Source organism: Salmo salar, chromosome 03 (genome assembly GCF_965601325.2).
Source record: "Salmo salar chromosome 03, fSalSal1, whole genome shotgun sequence".
Taxonomy (NCBI): Eukaryota; Metazoa; Chordata; class Actinopteri; order Salmoniformes; family Salmonidae; genus Salmo; species Salmo salar.
In genome coordinates, this window is record NC_138293.1 from 18890161 (window position 1) to 18910392 (window position 20232).

At 40.2% G+C, this 20232-nt stretch overlaps 1 protein-coding gene across 3 annotated transcripts; it reads right to left on the bottom strand.

Moving 5' to 3' along the window:
• Window positions 1-1387: 1387 nt before the first annotated feature.
• On the bottom strand, window positions 1388-18753 carry LOC106599159 (epidermal retinol dehydrogenase 2). 3 transcript variants are annotated; one of them, XM_014190272.3, is made up of 7 exons: window positions 18620-18753; window positions 11864-12195; window positions 9506-9637; window positions 9145-9244; window positions 8364-8508; window positions 6542-6667; window positions 1388-2630 (listed from the first exon to the last, which is right to left on the bottom strand). In XM_014190272.3, the coding sequence occupies exons 2-7, from the start codon at window positions 12182-12184 to the stop codon at window positions 2534-2536; spliced, it is 921 nt and encodes a 306-aa protein (XP_014045747.1). In that variant the 5' UTR covers window positions 12185-12195; window positions 18620-18753; the 3' UTR covers window positions 1388-2533. The 3 variants fall into 3 exon arrangements, with proteins under 3 accessions (XP_014045747.1, XP_045570541.1, XP_045570542.1); XM_045714585.2 differs by lacking the exon at window positions 18620-18753 and adding an exon at window positions 12852-14554; XM_045714586.2 differs by lacking the exons at window positions 1388-2630; window positions 18620-18753 and adding exons at window positions 4844-5615; window positions 12852-15480.
• Between the last annotated feature and the right edge of the window lie 1479 nt (window positions 18754-20232).

Below are 20232 nucleotides of genomic sequence, written 5' to 3' on the forward strand. Positions count from 1 at the left end.
TTACTCATCTCATATGTATATACTGTACTCTATACCATCTACTGCATCTTGATGTAACAAATGTATCACTAGCCACTTTAAACAATGCCACTTTATACAATGGTTACATACCCTACATTACTCATCTCATATGTTTATACTGTACTCTATACCATTTACTGCATCTTGCATATGCAGTTCGGCCATCACTCATTCATATATTTTTATGTACATATTCTTATTCATTCCTTCACACTTGTGTATAAGGTAGTTGTTGTGAAATTGTTAAGATTACTTGTTAGATATACTGCATGGTCAGAACTCGAAGCACAAGCATTTCGCTACACTCGCATTAACATCTGCTCACCATGTGTATGTGACAAATAAAAATTGATTTGATTTTGATTTGAGCTCATTTTGGCCTCGGCATCCCTCTGGAGGATCCGCAATTGCGTCACACCATCCTTACGGCGCCTCTGACCACATACGTAGATCAAGCATAAATTGGCTTTAAATGCTGCATGGCCAATGCAGACATTGGATTGACCATGCACTGCCTTTCAGCGTGCACTGTTTAGAGCATGTAACGTCATCAAGAGAGCCAAGGAAGGGATGTATGGGCATTGCGCACCTTAGAGAATAACCTTAATCACTTATGATTTGCATTGTGAAATGTCTGTTCTGGAATACAGTATTCCCACATAAATGAATACATTTAAACTATCAAAGTCTATGGAATACAATTCTGTGCAAGAGAACATTTTTTGGTACCAGACTATAATTTGTTGCACTGTATTTCAGGCTGCTAGGCTTCTGAGGGTTCCAAGAACAGTCTATCCCCTCTGTATGACCAGTGACCTCTAGTGAACAAAATGTAGTATTGCAATGTCCCAAATAATCTCATTTACACTACATACAAGACTATGCAACTCTACACCAAGGTGAGCATCAGTTGAACATTATTTCACATCAGTTATGATAAAACAAGATCAGTATCAGTAAGTCAACTGTACTTAACAATATTGCAATTCTCTCCAGATGAGACAACAAACTGAAGGGTCAGGAGGTTAAATCGGATATTTAAAAGATTATCTAATACATTATATGAATACATCAAATCTCCCCCAGAGTATCCATTGTATTTGGAGACATCTGGTTTGAATCCAACTGTTGTCATTCACTAGCCTGGCTGATGTGCTGACCGACATGGTACACAGCGAGGAGAGTGATGTGCAGCCCGAGTCTGTCCCTTTAATCAGGAAAGTCATTGACAGGACTAGAAAGGGTTAAGTTCTCCACAAGATGGGGCTATGATCACACAATCACCAAGTAAACACATTTAGTACCTTGTCGGGGACCATTCCAGAACCACCGGAGGAATTAAAAAAATAAATGCCTGACAGAAGACTTTGATTTCAAACTTTTTACTATTAATAAATGTCTCATGACATTTGTCTTTCAACACAAACACATCTAAAAATGGATAATGTTCAGATACCAACAGTTACACACATAACATAATGCTAAAAGAGCAATAATTAATATGTAACATGGTTAAAATAAAATGATTAGCTCATATTGTCAACTCTTCAGTGTCAAAGGAAAACATCTTCCTTTAACCAATAAACAGCTAATTTGTTCAAATATAAAGGGTAGGTTCAGAGGACAAATACTGTATATGCAAACTATTTGATAATTTTCCAACAAAACATTATCCTAACCTTCCGATCCTATGCCTAACACCTCTGTACAGAGCCATTGAATGCATGTGCATTATTACTTCATTGATTATCCTATTGGCAGTAGAGTAAACCTTCATCTGGCTACTGTAGACTTAGCAAACTTCACAAAACTAGTCCAGTACACACAGGTGTCATCCTTTACATGACAGTTTCCTGAGCTTCTCTACTAGACCTTTTCTAATGTATATTGTGCATGTGTGCGCATGAGGTAATCTAACCACTAATGACAACATGGCAGTATACTGTACCTCCATACTACTCTACCACTAATGACAACATGGCAGTATACTGTACCTCCATACTACTCTACTGTGAAGTTGGTTCTGGTTACCACTGTGGGTGAAACTGCTTTGACATCAAAACAATGGACCTTATGACACAAATTCATCAACAACAAAAAAAAACTAAAAACAAGTGCATCAATAATAAAAACCTTCCAATTTTCCTTTAGACCAAAAAGAGGACGTATTCCACTGAATGTTACAAGAGTGAAATAGCTACCAAGGTTAGCAATACTTACGTGTCAGTGTAGTGAGCTAACACCTTATGTTTATGCTACAAAAATACAATGTTACATAAACTTTTTTTTTAAGGCAATACATTAATTATTTGATTAACAATACAGCCTACACATATCATTTGTCTGCAGAGTTAAACTAGTATGTAGGCTTTTCTTCATACACTAAAATTAATTATAAACAAGAATAAAACATGGAAAAAGAGAAACAAATACAGAAACATGACAGGCACTATTAATCTCCTTTGAGGCACTAATATTACAGAGTATTTTGTCTCTTTTTTCCCTCTCTTCTCTACTCCACCTTCTTCACGCGTCCTTTGAAAGCATCCATAAAGTTGAACGCTCCCAGATACATCCCCAGCAGAATCCCAAGCTTGACGGGCATAATACTGTGGTGATAAAAACAGTCAATTAGGCTACATATTATCAATGATCACTGCAATGCGCAATTTATAGCTTATTAGGAGAACAAACATCGTCTAGAAGAGAAAGTGAGTCCAAATTACTTCATTGGAACTTCATTAGAACCAACTACATTAAGTTATCTATTCTGTTAGTTAGGCTAACTGGTAATCACAGTGAGACTAAATTAAACCCCTTAATTAAAGATGAAAACTGATGAAAATCCAATAAATTATTCAGGGTATAATCGACGCTGTTTGAATGTCTTCCGGTCCAGTAACAAAACTTATTTCAAAGGGCATAATAACCTCATAATTGCACTACTTAAGATGTTAATAAGAGAAGCCATTTCATGCTTTAAATCATTGTCTAATTGGTGGCGAGTGATTACGTCTACTGTATTCGTCATGGCTGTATTCGACATGAAGCCAACGACTCACTCTTTCATTCAGACTCATTCTCAAAGGCCTCAAGGAACTAAAGTAGCCATGGAAGTCATTCCAAATCAAGACTTCCCCACCAGACATACTCAGCCTGTTCAAATTTCTAAAAGCCCTCTTTATCAAGGACATTTCCATAACACAAAAAGCCTTGTGTAGATTTAAAATGTTGAGGTTGCAGATAATTTGTCAACTGCAGTCCTAATCAGGTGTAGGTCTGAATAAATCTGTGTTGTATCCAGCTAAATGTAGTCTTGTAGTCCACTCAACCAGGTGCTTCTATAACAGCAACTGCTCATTGGCATCTGTATTTTACATAAATGCATAAGAAAGTGCTTAGCAACAGCCCAAAGGCTGGCAGATGGCGATATCGAGTCATTTCCATCTTACCATCCAAACGCATTGTATGCAGCCGGTAATAGACTTGTATCCTCCTGGACCGGTTCGTAACTAAAACATTATCCATTCAGGCTGCAAAGGCATCGATTTCCTCCTTAACTAGATTTAATGGCAGGAAGGCCAGAATATATGCATACTTTCTTTATGAAAACACCCTTTTCCACCACCAAGCTAAAGTGGCTAATGCCTAGGAATGCTACTCTCAGGTGTTACGTATCACGTTTAGCCAATCAGGTTGCAGCAGTGTGGTTTACCCCTGACTGAACTCCGGGTGCAACAGTAAGTAGCATTAGCCACTATCTTGGTGGTGGAAAATGGTGTTTCAAAGAACGTACTCATATCTTCAGCTTTTTCCTCCTTCTCACCATTAAAATGTAGGAAATCGACACCTTTACAGCCGGAATAGAAAATGTTTTAGGTATGAACCGGTCCACGGGAATACGAGTGTATTGCCAGCTGCATACAATGCATTTGGACGGTAAGATGGAACCATCAATTCCAGATCAATAGCTCCATCTGTGGCCTTTGGGATAGCTCGGTAAGCGTTTACCGGTACCTGCCAGCCTTATGGAGATACAAAGGCAGCCTAATTCTGATCTTTTTTTCCCCACTAATTGGTTATTTGGCCAACACCTCAGAACTTTTCAGAGCTGATCGGATTGGGCAAAAGACCAATTAGTTTAAAAAAGATCAGAATTCAGCTTACTGGGCAAATACAGCCAAAGACGAGGTGTTGTGATGTCACGTTGGCAGAGGGGGGAGATTGATGACCTTTTGATAGCCTTCAAAATAAATTGAAAAAGTGATTTTTTTAATGATATGATCGATGCAATATGCCCTGGGGTGTACCCAAGCAGCTCTGCCATTACAACAGAAACTGTTTCCTCATTTCTAGGGGCATGTTCAGGAGGGTACAACATTATAAAAAGTTCTGATAGAACTGTATGGGGTAGATAAGAAAATATATGGTTGTCGTACAATTAGAGTCATGTGTCAGGTTGTTTCCCCTCAAACGCACCCCTGTAACGACTGTATTAGCGCTGACTAGGTTTACACTGGGTATGAGTGAGGGTTTGCTGAATGATTGTAGAGTCTAGACTAACAGATGACTTCATCCCATCTGACTAGGTTTACACTGGGTATGAGTGAGGGTTTGCTGAATGATTGTAGAGTCTAGACTAACAGATGACTTCATCCCATCTGACTAGGTTTGCACTGGGTATGAGTGAGGGTTTGCTGAATGATTGTAGAGTCTAGACTAACAGATGACTTCATCCCATCTGACTAGGTTTGCACTGGGTATGAGTGAGGGTTTGCTGAATGATTGTAGAGTCTAGACTAACAGATGACTTCATCCCATCTTACAAAAACAAATTTTTTATTATAATTCTTGTAGTAGTCACATATCCCGATGGGATTTACAATTATCGCCATATAAAAAGTTGAAGATACACCCAACCACAAAAGTGCATTTCTACATACTGTAACAGGTATTTAATTGATGCACAATGCCTCTTTAACAATGGCATTAGGCCCAAGTGAAACATTCAAACAGCTTTGACAGATTTTTGTAATGCAGTAGTCAAACACAAACTCCCTCACTAGTTCCCTAAAATATGTATCTGTTTGCAAATTCATCAATGCACATGTACAACCCTTCTACAGGGCTTTGGGTGAGGTCTTTGTTTCACAAATAAAGTGACAGAATGTACCTTCAGTACTAGTGATAATGCAGTAACACTATGCAGATTGAATTCCCTGATACCTCTGGTGAAAATTGAATGCTAACAATTTACCTCAAGCTGTTGGATAATGTAAATGCTATGCTAACAGAAATCACCTCGGAGCCCTCTCTTAACAGTGTGAAATGTAGACATAACCGTTAAATCTACATTTTGCTATCGGCAGCCAATGACGCTGATGCACGAATGGCTTCGTATGTTACAGAAAACAATTCACACCCTGAGGGTGTGTGAGTTTGTTGACCATAGGTATGGTTTAAATGATGGTCAGAGTGCAAGGGGCTCAAGTGAAGATCAGTGCAGCTTAAGGCTTGTTGTCTCACAGTGCTCTGGGTTCTCGAAGGCACCCAGGTACTTCCCCAGGAGAGCTGCCTGCTTCCACCTCAAGGAGCTATAAGGACACGGTGAAGGGAGGTCAGCAACTTTATAAACACTCATGTGTGTTTGTGCATTAACCATCTAAGATTAATAACCATCCATAGTGGGTCTGAAGTGACATTTTCAACCAGAACCTGTGATCATTAATATGTGCCCCCAAATAACCACATTGTGTCACAATTTCTTAAGACACCACATGTACGTTAGTGAAAAAATAACATGTAACAAGTTTCTTTGAACTATATCAGAAATGACAGCCTGCCTGATGTAGTGAAGAAACAAGCTTCATAAGTGCTCACAGTTTAGCCTAGCAATGCATTCGTCCATAGACAAAATACTAAAGCTGTTGCTTGGCAACCCAGCTCAACTGCTTGGGTCCACATACACCAACAGTATAAAAATGCTTTGACTTAAAGCTTGGGGTGGTCTGGTTTCTCTACAACTGCTAGTCACTAACCAGATGTTTAAATGTTTGTCTGTCCATCCTCCCTCGTCAATTACTACACTATTTACTACACTAAATAATTCACCATCCTGTCTGAGACTTGAAGACTCACCAACAGGCTAGTTTGGGTCAGGAACAGTAAAAACAAGCCGTAAAAAAAAAAAAAAAGTGACACCTAGGGAAGATATGGACTATGCTAATTAAAAGACTTGAAAGTAAACTACTTCTGTCAGGGAGGGAGGCAAGAAAACTAGACCGAGGGCACACTAACCTGGGCATATAATAGTGAAGGAAACAGTTTGTGACCAGGGGTATGACAATACTGTGCATTTTGAGCATGTAACCATTTCTGAGTATTGGAATGGAGTGACTGACAGTGTCATTGTGCATGTTTGTGCAGCAGATCTCTGTGATTGAGGCAGTGCGACAAATAGCTAAACCCAGCATGCTATCCCATCATGAAGTGTAGAGTGGAAGAACATGAAGGGACTCACTTCTTTAGGCCCATGATAAGATACATGGTCTTTGGGAGCAGAAGGTAGACCTGGTCAGTTAAAATGGCTTCAATGATCTTGTTCGCTACGTAGTCTGGATCCAGGATGGGCAACAAGAGAGGCCACCTGTGGGGGGGGAAACAATTTATTTTACCTAATAGCACAACTGTAGCCAGTCCATAGTATGTAATGCTTCTTCTTGTGTACAGTACACACTTCTATGTTTGTTGTTGATAGTGATAAATTATACAATGTGTGGGTATAATACTGGATGCTGATTGGTTAAAATCGCATTCCAGTCAATATCTATTCCACAAGTTACCACTGGTTAAATCTATGACGTTCAAATGCCCATTTACTCTGTTCCATCTCACTTCGCAATCCACTGTTTTATCAGCCCAGCCAGGCTATTTATAAACTTGATCTCCATTATAAAAAGCATCTATACATGATCTCCCACTTATTTTATACTAGCATTGATTTTTCAACAACGGAGATTTGTATAAACCTTGCTGTCGGTCTCTCCAACATTGTTTCAATATTGAAATTCGATCTTCAGCTGTCCCATAATAATGAACATGTCGGGAGGAGACAGACATGCATCGTTTCTCAGCCAGTGTAAATCATGAATCAGCTGGCATCATTTTTAGGGATATATACAAAGAAATGTCAATAGAAACAGCTAAAACAAAATGCGGCGAGTTTGCCGTCTTTCCAGCTTCAATTTAAAGTGATAGTGTTAGCTGTGTTGTTGCCTAGCTCCTCTGAACAAGTGTCCTGACGAGAGAGCAGATTTCCTATGCCAGGTGAAATTGCGCATCATTAGCTGATTGGTATGGATGTATCCAAATAAAATGTCACTAGAAAACAGATTAAACAAACGCAAATGCAGCTAGTTTGCTGTTATTCTGGCTGCACTGTTTGACGTTACTGTAAGGTAGCCGTAATTGGCTAGCTAGCAAGAGATAAAAACGTTGCCAGACCGTTCTAAATGTTCCATTGCCATACTAACGACTGGGTCGCGTCCTTAGATACAGAACAAAAAGACTGAACGACTGGGCCGCGTCTCTGGCATCTGAACCGATAGAACGAACGACCAGCCGGCTTGGGTAGCAACCCTAGATTTGTGTCAGGACTATATCTTGTGGAAGGATGAAATAGTATGAATAAATTAATCAAAATTACATTAATGAAAATTTGTCAATCATTATTTGAATATATTGGTAACTCGTAGTATAAAAGTGATAATGCCTTTGAAGCCAGTGTTTGGAGGATATATTGGAACGATTTGCCCAACATCCCTGCCAATACATCCTCCAAACGCCAGCTTCTCTGGCATTATCACTTAATTGTACCATAGGGCTAGCAATTTTGACTAGCAACGTTGAGCATCAGTCCACATACTTGACCAATATGCGTGACCTTTTACACATAGTGTTGTGACAATAGGCATTAGTAACTCACAAGCACACAGCTCAGAGAGAAAGTCTCCCAGAACTTTTGTAAGTCCTGCACAACACAATCTATTTTGCCCTGTCAATGCTGAGACGAGGTCATTCAAAAGAACCAAACACAATTTCAAAGGTCTCTCGTGGAGAGTTTCAAAGAAACAGAACTGGCCCTGGCATTTAAAGGGATTGCATATTAAAAGTAGTTTTCTACATGGATGCATACCCTTTTAGCAGGATTCAATCTCAAACTTCTAATGAGAAACTTTATAAAAATATATGCAAGGAGGATAACCCTTTATAAAAGCATTAAAAATATGACAACTTTAAAGTCAAATTAAGTCCCGTATAACACCTTATGGCAGATAACTTACTTAGTATTGCAGCCATCGAACATGCCAGTATTGATGAAGTATGGACACACTATGGTAGTCTTGACTCCATCCTTCCCAGTAGCCAGTAGCTCCAGAGCCACAGACTCAGCAAAGCCAATAGCAGCAAACTTACTGGCACAGTAATCTATCAGGAGAGAGAAACATGTTTTTGCAAACAGTTTTAGAGCAGGTTAAACAAAAGGTCTCTACAGCAAGATAATGTTTGTCTATACTAAATTGTGAAATTGGCAATGTCAACATCAATTGAATGTTGAAATAGTCTGTCCTTGAACCATTTTTCAGTCCATCTACCTCAGTCTGTCTTTGGAACCGTCAACTACAGTACAGTAGTACAATAAGTTACACATTAAACCTCTACCCCATTCGAGGTCGACTGATAACATTGTATCGATCAGCTCCATGATAGGAATCTGATTGCACAATGTACTGGCCAGAGTTTACAGCATTGACAAAGGCAATGTTCTGCACAATGGCTACAGGGTGCGTAGCACTTTTGGGAAAAGGACCTGTAAGTAAGCATTTCACTGTTAGTCTACACCCATTCTTTATGAAGCATGTGGCAAATAAATGTCCTTAGATTTTCTGTGCAGGCTTTTGTTCTTGCATTGCACCAACACCTGATTAAGCCAGTCATCAAACATTGATTAGCCATCAGGTGGTGTCTTGGTGCTGGACCGGAACAAAAGCCTGCACATCCTGTCACTCTCCAGGTCCAGTATTGAGGAACATTGGAGTAAGTCATGCATAGTGGGTGATTTACCTGCTAGCCCATTGACACCAATCAGACCAGCTGAACTGGCAATGCTGACCAGATGACCGTGGTTGTTGGCAGCCATCGCTGGGAGAAAGGCTTTATATGTCTAGAGAGAAATTAGCGGGAGAACTTTTACAATGAAATATGAATCAGTACACAGATCTGTGTTCATTTGATGGGTGTGGGTGGAATTGACAGGGACATAGGCCTACAATGAAGTTAGAGCCATCACATTTTTATAAACATATTGGTGGATTTAGGATAATGCTTTCACATTTAAAATGCATGCACTGACTGACAAAGACAGCAAGTGAGAGAAACCAGACAAGACAGTAGCAGATGTGCACTAGTCATCTCATTTGCTCACCCAGAAGTGTGCCATGGTGTTAACTTCAAAGGTTTTCTCAATGAGGGAGTCTGGTGCATCCATGAACTTCCTGCCCGTGACGATGCCTGCGTTGTTTATGAGAATGCTTACGTCCCCCACCTCTCTCTTGACCTAAACATAGATATGTGTTAACTTTTACCACACTACTTCAAAAACACACGTTGACTCAACACACACGACATCTTTTTGTTTCCTACATCCTGGCAACCCACTTATGGTAAGGATTATATAACATTGTTGCTGTGTAATTATGGACATGGGTAACAGATTGAACCTGGGGGGGGGGGTATTTTAAGAGGGAGTGAACTGGTTGATTTCCCAAGTGTTTTTCTGTTGCTCAGATTTCAGTCTTGGGGGTGTGGTTCGATGTGGGTGTGTTATCGTACCCTGGCAGTTAGTGTTGTTTGTCGCTCTAGAGACACCGTAGCAACTAGAGACACCGTAGCAACGTACGGGGGAAAAAAATGTATGAAATGAAATGTAAGGTCGCTCTGGATAAGAGCGTCTGCTAAATGACTAAAATGTAAATGTAAACATAGCCAATAGCATACCAGTTCCTCAAAATAGTCAGAATGAATCAACAAATCTATCATTCATTGACATTTTTGCCAAGGACATTTTAGTCACAATTGGGGTTTGGTGCAGTATTTCGCAAGTTCAAAAATGTGCATGAAAGCTAGTAGTGCACTGTAGACTATCAAGTCTGCTGCTGCACAGGACAGCAAGCTATCGCAAATAAAGCACAAGTTACTGTTTATCAGTGCCAAAAAACACTAGCTAGCAAAGTTCCATCTTTGTTTGTCAATGAAGCTAGCTAGTAGTAGCTTGCAGGCACATTGAGCAGGGAAGCCACGTTAACTATAATCAGCTTATCAAGTCACTGGTGAGCGCGCTAAGGTACTGTTATGTTTTTACAACTTTCTCACTATTATTATAGAGTGCGTCTGTCTGTGGCAGACTCAGTGCTCGACTTGGGAAGGAGGGCATAGAACTGTGTACCGGCACCTCACATTTTCTACCGATTGAGTTCCTGCACCTCTTATAGAATATTAGCTAAAAAGTATAGTGGAGTCCCTGCGCCTTAATACAAAATGGCATCGTCACCCATAATGAGTAGCCAGCTGGCTCCTATTTCCATCCAAGTCAAGCACTGGGCAGACTCAAGTGAACACTAGCAAACACATCAACAAGTGGCCACTCCACAAAGGGCTTAGGGGCCAAGTGTTCTTTCAACATAACATTGGCAACATGTTAACTTATGTAAACAAGTCCGAGGCGCTGCGTAATGTGTCGCACCATCTGTGTTCTGCCGTACGATTGGATGGTGCACAATCAGCACATACATGACAATTCTCCCTACGCGTTACCATCCGGTGTTAGTGGGCATGATTGAACTCAAAACCCAACCTCATGTCAGTCCTGATGAACTCTATTACACAAGTCTCAGTTTTGTAATATACTGACTTTATAACCAAAATGACCAAACTTCCTTCCTACTTGACAAAGAGACAAAAATGGTATCCATGAGTTCATCTGCCTATGGGGAAGGAGATAAATGGCCTCAAATCCCAACGTATCCATTTAAAAAAGGTTGTCAGTGTTTCTGATAAGGTTGACAATTACCTGCTAAATGTATTAGTGTGGCTACAATATCTTTAGCTCACAACATTTTCTGGTTTGCAGAGAAATGCATTGAAAGAGAGAAATGACACTTCTGAGGTCTAATAGATCTAACTTCTGATGCATGGATTTGATTGATGTATTCGATGTACTCTCACTGTTCTTTAAATAACTAAATGGCAAGCAAACTCAAAATCAAACTTTATTTGACACATGCGCGGAATACAACAAGTGTAGACTTTACCGTGAAATGCTTACTATACAAGCCCTTAACCAACAGTGCAGTTCAAGAAGAGTTAAGAAAATATTTACCAAGTAGACTAAAACAAAATGTAATGATAAAAAGTAACTCAATGTACAATTGTTCTGTGGTTACTTTTAATTTTTCAGCGGCCGTGTTCACTACACGACAGGATCAATTACATTGATCTCTTGCACTAAATGATGGCAGGTTAAACTGTAAGGATTCTGTGACGTATTCCACTGGGAGAGGACTGTAGATAGTTTATTATGCATGTATGAGCTATACATTGACACGAGTCCAAAATTGAAGGTTTTTTAAAAAATGAGGCAGTTTTCAACCCTCCGGAATCTCTATTTAATATCCCTGCCATCAAATCACAGGACACCATAAGACTTGCTGAGAATTACCCAACAAAGCAGCAACACAAATATACTCTTGATGGAAGACTAGTTGATAAGGATCAGGTGGCTTACCTGGTCAGCCACTCTGTAGACTTCGGCCTTGTCACTGCAGTCACATAAGTAGTAGTGGACCTTAGTCACCCCTTTCTCCTTCACTAGCCTTGAAGTCTCCTTCACGCCCTCCTGGTTGATGTCCCACAAGACCAGAGAAACGCCCAGGGGAGCAAACTTCTCAGCCATGAGCCGGCCAATGCCACTGCCCGCCCCAGTGATGAGGACGATTTCACCGGTGACATTTTTGTTCTTGGGTGGGATGAACAGTCGGACAAACGCCTCCATGTTGTAATAGATCGACATTACGATCACTTGAAGGGTTTCCAGGAGGAAATTCATTTTGCTGATCCCTGGAAAGACAGTTGTGACAATTAAAAGTGAATTTGTTTGTTTGCCAACTTCCGTTTGATTTGATTGTTTTATGCAGGCTTATTTGTTTGTCTATTGAATAGATTGCAGATGAGTGTTATAGCCTAAACTTTGCAGTTTAGTGTTCTGCTTTTGTAGTTGCCAAATATATTTCTGTAGCCTATAGAATCAGCATTCTTTGATATGAAAAGGATAACTTTCAACTGATAATATAATGCATGAAATGCAACTAGGCTATTCATAAAAATCACAATTTTGATTGTGATGTAAACAAAATGCATGTGCACTGAATTAGGGCTGGGCGATATGGACAAAATATCATATCACTGTATTGAAGAAAAAAATTGGATGGTATACTTAATGTTTTTGAATAATAAAAAGTTTGACATTTGGTTAATGAGAGGCGCGCAACCCTAGGGTGGTAACATACCGTAATTTCTGGACTATTAAGCGCACCTGAATATAAGCCGCACCCACTGAATTTTTTTTTAAGTATTATTTTGAACATAAATAAGCCGCACATGTCTATAAGCCGCAGGTGCCTACCGGTACATTGAAACAAATGAACTTTACACAGGCTTTAACGAAACACGGCTTGTAACAAAAAATTTAAAATTTGCAGTAAACAGTAGCCTACCAAGAAAGTCATTGGTCACCATCTTCCTCCTCCTGTGCACTGAAACCACTGAAGTCCTCTCCTTCGGTGTCGGAGTTGAATAGCCTCAGAATTGCTTCATCCGATATTGGATCGTTTTCATTGTCGCTCTCGTCACTTTCATCCGGAGGCAAATCCCCCGTTGAGCCCTCTTCAACACGCAGCAGTCCAGCCTTTCGAAACCCGTTGATGATAGCAGATTTTTTGACAATGCTCCACGCTGTCAGGACCCACTGGCAGACTTGACCATAAATTGCTCTTCGCATGCGGCCCGTTTTAGTGAAGGATTTCTCCCCACTTGTCATCCAAGCCTCCCGCTGAACACGGAGCGCCACCTTAAATGCACGATTTACACTGATGTCGAGTGGCTGCAAATACTTTGTTGTACCCCCAGGAATCAGGGTGAAAAAATGACTCCCGTAATCAGAATGATGGGAAGTTTGAGCGCGCTCGATTTAATCTAAACAGTAAACAAAAAAGATGTTTGACCGTAACCCGTTCGGCAATTTCATTGGTCTAATGAAAGCTTCATGCCGCCAAAAAACTGAGCACGTCACAGAATGTGTTTTTTTGGAGAAAAAATGTTGAAAGTGGGAAAAATCCATATATTAGCCGCTTCATTATTTAAGCCGCTACGTTCAAAGCCTGGGAAAAAAGTTGCGGCTTATAGTCCGGAATTTACGGTACATGCTAAGTGATTTCAAAATCAGTCTTCTCTATCCTGATTGTTTTATACTGTTCTATACTGTTCAATTCAACTTCAACCCAAAATAATTTATACATTTCCTGCACTCATTTGAGATCATTTCCACACTGCCATGTAGGGCTGAACCATCTCGGCCTTATTTTGAACCAAATGTTGCAATTGCAAATTGACTTGCGATTTAGAGCAAAACACTTGGGATAGAATGACTTTTCAAATTCTATAGTTGGAATATAATAGTGGACACTTTGAATATAGTGTTTCACATGACAACGAATGAAAATGCCACGGGGAGGAGTTATTGTGACAGAGTAGGAACCAAATTGTTGACAAGTGTTTCCTAGGGAACCCTATAATCTTCGGCTACATTGAATGTTCTCCCTTAGCTACTTCATGTAGCTAACATTCTTACATCGCGTATTTCTCTGATTTAGAAGACAGTTGCACAAACATGCTGATCTAGGTCTACACCAACACTGGTATTGTCAGGCTGTATAGCTAATTATGTTTGCTCTGATTCAGTACATTTATTAGCTAGCTAGCGATTAGCATTAGCGGCTTTAAAAGATTTAGGCAAAACTTGCTAAGAAAAGACAAACTAGCTGTTGCCAGATGTAAGAATGTATATTAAGAAGCAAAGTGAAAACAGCATTGTTGTAAACATTGTTGCATGCGCTGCATTGACCATGCTGACTGAACGCAAGAGTCTCGTGGTCGAGGAACAACAACTGTGCTCCTTGAGTGACAGTGGGTGGGGCTAGGTCTGTGTGGAAAGCGGCATGGAGAGAGCTGACTGAAGTAGCGAAGTAAACTATAAAAATTGACATTAAACATGCAGTAACACATTTAACACCAAACATTCAAATACCGTTATAGAAGGTAAAGTAAAAACCCAAACCGGTCCGTGCATCAATACCGGTATATTATAAAATACGGTATACCGCCCAGCCCTACACTAAATGACAGGCAAGAGCGAATACAAAGTAGCAAAAATATAAAACGTCAGCGTTTCAAAATGTATCCACATTTTACCGACGCAAAAGTTAGGCCTAAGGTTTCCATCAAATTGGCGAATATTCTAAAATCCTCATAAAACAAAAAACAATATGCCAGAGGGGTGTCTGCATTAAACTGTGCGTGATGACGTAGTGCACATAAATTACGTTTGCGGTTAAAATTACCATGTACCGAAAAAGTCACATTTTCAACTCTGATGGTTTTGTTTGTAAGAATGTTGTGTTATATAGTGAATGTGCCGACTGGTCTTGGCACGTGCGCTCTAGCCAATAGTTCACACATACAATGCGGGTATAGCCTAAATCAGGGATGGGAAACTCCCTTTTTTAGGCATGCGGATCAAAACAAATATTACAAAGAAAATAAGGAAATCAGTCGAGTCTCAACCAGGGCTGTGGCGGTCACGAAATTTCGTCAGCTGGTGATTGTCAAGCAAATAACTGTCGATCTCACAGCAATTGGCATTAACACATTCAGCATCTCCTGGCTTCCTACAAGCCACTGATGCAGACCTTTAGAACATCTACATTTTAAAAAGTCTAATAAATCCATGTAATATAGCCTACGCCTTCAAAATAAATCCCTTATTTATTCTAGACAGGTCTAAAGAAGCATGATATGAAGAAAATGTAGTCTATTTCAGAAGAACAGAATAGCATACTCTTGAGTTGTCCTTATGTTAGGTCGTGATGTGGCTATGCCAAATGGCTGTGGGCTACACTAGTTAATTTAGCTGACAAGATTTGCTTAAAATTCTGTGGCATTATTTTATATTATGAAGAATACAATTGAACAAAGCTGAATAAAACAAAGGATATTTTCTCCAAATGATTTGAGGGAGTGCGCACATGCGGCTATTCTGTGTTGAGTGATTAAGAAATAGGTATTCCTACACACTTCCTAAATATTTAATTCACAATTTGATAATGCCTCGAATTTCATGGCAGCATTCTCTTTGTGTGGCCATAATGACCCAAAAAAAAAAAAGAATAATCCTTTTGTGGCCAGAGACTGTTGTTCCCTTGGCCCAGTATGCTGCGCGCTCCGAAGCACCTCTCACTAGCATGGCTCTCCATCAAGTGATCGGGTCTTTCTCACAGGCTACAAGTGAAGACCGACATCGGAGAAGCAACTGCGCACATCCTTATCCAATTGTATTTATTTGACCTTTATTTAACCAGGTAGGCTAGATGAGAACAAGTTCTCATTTACAACTGCAACCTGGCCAAGATAAAGCAAAGCAGTGCGACAAACACAGAGTTACACATGGAATAAACAAACAGTCAATAATACAGTAGGAAAAAAAAATTATATATACAGTGTGTGCAAATGAGGTAAGGCAATAAAATAGGCCATAGTGGCGAGGCAATTACGATATAGCAATTAAACACTGGAGTGATAGCTGTGCAGAAGATTAATGTGCTAGTAGAGATACTGGGGTGCAAAGGAGCAAAATAAATAAATACAGTATGGGGATGAGGTAGTTGGATGGGCTATTTACAGATGGGCTGTGTACAGGTGCAATGATCTGTGAGCTGCTCTGACAGCTGGTGCTTGAAGTTAGTGAGGGAGATATGAGTCCAGCTTCAGCGATTTTTGCAGTTCGTTCCAGTCATTGGCAGCAGGGAACTGGAAGGAAAGGCAGCCAAAGCAGGAATTGGCTTTGGGGGTGACCAGTGAAATATACCTGCTGGAGCATGTGCTGCGGGTGGGTGCTCTTATAGTGACCAGTGAACTGAGATAAGGCGGAGCTTTACCTAGCAAAGACTTATAGATGACCTGGAGCCAGTGGGTTTGGCGACGAGTATGAAGCGAGGGCCAGCCAACGAGAGTGTACAGGTCGCAGTGGTGGGTAGTATATGGGGCTTTGGTGACAAAACAGATGGCGCTGTGATAGAGTGCATCCATTTTGTTGAGTAGAGTGTTGGAGGCTGTTTTGTAAATTACATTGAAGTCGAGGATCTGTAGGATAGTCAGTTTCACGAGGGTATGTTTGGCAGCATGAGTGAAGGATGCTTTGAGGTGCATATTGAAGATATTGGAAGAACTGTCCACATTTACTTTGTCAGCCAACAAGATAAGTAGGCCTAATGAACAGCAAAAGCACTAGCCTGTCAATCTACTATCCCCCATAGTACAAAAGTCAACCTCTTCTATTCTGTGCGAGAAAAAAATATTCCAAACAAAGTCTGGGACAGTTGTGGGATGCAGTAGATCCCAAATTAATACAACCACTAGCATCAACAAAAAAACATTTATTTATAAAAGTTTGTAGTCTTAATATCTGGCACAATTGCCAGAAAATAGCCTAACATCGTTTTTGAAGTTCTTCCAAGTGTTTCTTGCACAGAGATTGAGATCCTCTTTTCAACTTTCAACACTCAAACTCTATTGTCGTATGTGTCTATAGTTAAATCGACATCCATTGATGGAAAATGGTCTGGAGAGTTTAATAAGGGCGATTTATATTTTAACTTGCGACATTCTTCACCTCACAATTATTATTTTTTGGAAAAACGAATTGGCAGGTTTTTAGGGGTCTTCACTCTTGACATTTTAGCTAGACCTGGCAACCCTAACCATTGAACAGTTGGAAAAATGCTAGAGAAAGGCAAGGGACAAGTCCTGTATGGCGAAACTTTGAGAGGTTAAATGAGAAGGAAATACAAACTTTGCGAGGTGGAATTGAAATACAGTAATGTTAATACAGGTGCAATGCATCTGAACTTGAGCACCGTGAGACCCAAACTGTTGCAGCAGCATTGTGAACTCACGTGGAATGATGTTTTTTTTTTACAAAATTTGATTTTACCGCATTTATTTTGTTAGTCACCCTAACTCAGATATCGCATTCAAAACTGCTAAATGTTTCTCCACCCGAAGGCAAAATTGGTAGAGTAGCAGGAAATGTGTTATGAAATTACTAAATCTTTTAACAAGCCCCATGGCAAAATGTGTTGCAAATTGCAATGGCTAGGGCTGGCACTGACTTCATAATTTGTATTTGTCAAAACAGCAGCCAAGACTCGATCATCATGTTACCAGGATAAGACCCTCGATATTTATTGGAAAGGAGCATCAAGATAATTACCGTGCACTTTCACCAACCTGTTCATATCTTAGTTCATCTGTTCATATCTTATTTCATCTGTAGCCTAATAAACTGCAGGCTTTCCAGAGTCGTAGTGGAAGGACCACACAACTGTATCGTGTGACTCCCAAATTCACTTCGATATGATGGTTTAATATATCAAAGATGGTCTATTATATTGATAAGATAGTCAAGTGACCGCTCTAACAATGGAAATACATGTCCTCAAAGATGGAAATCAGGCGAGAACAGGTGGGACCATTCTAGACAATGAGGACAGATACGCGTGTGAACAGGCCATATCGATAAATGACTCATCTTTGTAGCCCTCAATGGCAATGTCCATACTAACGAGTCCATCGCTCTATAAACAGGCACAACTGGTTAAAAGTTGTATTTCCACAGTTGCCGAAATGCCACGTGCGTCCACCTTATAGCAGGGAATATCAACCTAACCATTGCGAAACTTCTATTTGATTAAATAAGCCTCACGTAGCAAATGATCAATTACATTTTTTTAACCAAATGCAACACTGATCTCCATACAAACATTCCTCACTTCGTGGACATGTTTGAGTAAAACCTCTCGCTTCGCCACTTCCCCTCTGAACATCAACATCTGTGCATAAAGGCGTTTCTGCCGTAATTTCTCGCATAATACATTTAACGTATTTTGTCGACATTTGTCAAGTTTACCGACAAATTCAATGTTTCTATCAGGCCCGTCGTGACACTAACAGACACGTCCTTGACTCGCATTAAAAAAATGCTGGATGTAAACCTGGTTTCTTAGATATTTTGTAACAACGTTCGCTTCATTTCAACACTGTAAATTCGGGTCTGTTAACGACTTGTGCACTCGCGAATGAAAGCAAATAAGACATTAACTGAAACAGGATTTCGTCTCCTTATGTTGAGATATGTCTTCGGTGACGTTACCTGCACCTTCAGCGTGGTTTATCCGTTGCTTTTCCCGTCGTCAAGTGCCTGAACAGCGCAGCCTACTTTCCTTGAATTGAGCTGGAGCCTGGTTATGTAATGTCACATGACACCCAATCAAAGCCACTGATCAAATCCAGAAAGGAAGATAGGCCCAACGCGGGAAAATCTGTCTCCCTCCAGCAGGTGGCGTTTTTTCGTTGTTTTGCTCACCTAGCAAGGAGTATGGAGGTCAATGAAAGTGTTGAATATTATTTATTTATTTATTTTTTACCTTTATTTAACTAGGCAAGTCAGTTAAGAACAAATGATTATTTACAATGACGGCCTACCAACAGGCAAAAGGCCTCCTGCGGGGACAGGGGCTGGGATTAAAAATAAAATAAAGATATAGGACAAAACACCGATCACGACAAGAGAGACACCACAACACTACATAAAGTGATACCTAAGACAAGAACATAGCATCGTAGCAACACAACATGGTTGCAGCACAAACATTATGGGCACAGACAACATGCACAAAGGGCAAGAAGGTAGAGACAACAATACATCATGTGAAGCAGCCACAACTGTCAGTAAGAGTGTCCATGATTGAGTCTTTGAATGAAGAGATAAAACTTCTAGTTTGAGTGTTTTTTGCAGCTCATTCCAGTCGCTAGCTGCAGCGAACTGAAAAGAGGAGCGACCCAGGGACTTGGTCAACGAACAAATAATGGCTTATTTGCTACGTGAGGTTTATTTGATTGAATAGAAGTTTCGTAATGCTTAAGTTGTTACAAGTGCGCTGATATAAGTAGGGTATGTGACATCACGGCAACTTTGAGAAAAAAAAAACACTTTATATCGGATGAGGCTAGTAGCATCGTATCTCTCCATTGAATACAGGCGGCTGACGTCAACAACCCTCATCGAATATTCAAACATGATTGGGAGCTAGACAGCTCGCCCATGTTGCTTTGTGGACAACGACTCCCATTGTTAGGGCACAGAGACTTGTATCTTGTCAGTATATCCATGTTCTTTGTCAAAACTCGAGCTCTGGAACTACACAAGGAATTATGGGATTTATTGATGTTTGTCATTCACAAGTGCCTGCAGACTATATTTTAGAACATTATTTAGATAGTTTCTCTTGTAGAATGTCAAAACAAAAATTTCCACACATAAAAAAAGTTCAAGTTTTTAGTATATGTTTTTTCAAGATGAGTGATATATTTTGACAAAACATTATGACAAAACATTAAGACCCAGGTGCCGACTGTGTCGAAGTAACAGTGTTTATTACAGCAACAGGGGCAAAGGTACAGGACGGCATGCAGGCTCAAGGTCAGGTCAGGCAGAGGTCGGTAATCCAGAGTAGTGGGGCAAAGGTACAGAATGGCAGGCAGGCTCAGGGGCAGGCAGAGTGGTCAGGGGGCGGGTACAGGGTCAGGACAGGCAAGGATCAAAAACCAGGAGGATGAGAAAAGAGAGACTGGGGAAAAGCAGGAGCTGAATACAAAAACGCTGGTTGACTTCACAAACAAGACAAACTGGCAACAGACAAACAGAGAACACGGGTATAAATACACGGGATAATGGGGAAGATGGGCGACACATGGAGGTGGGTG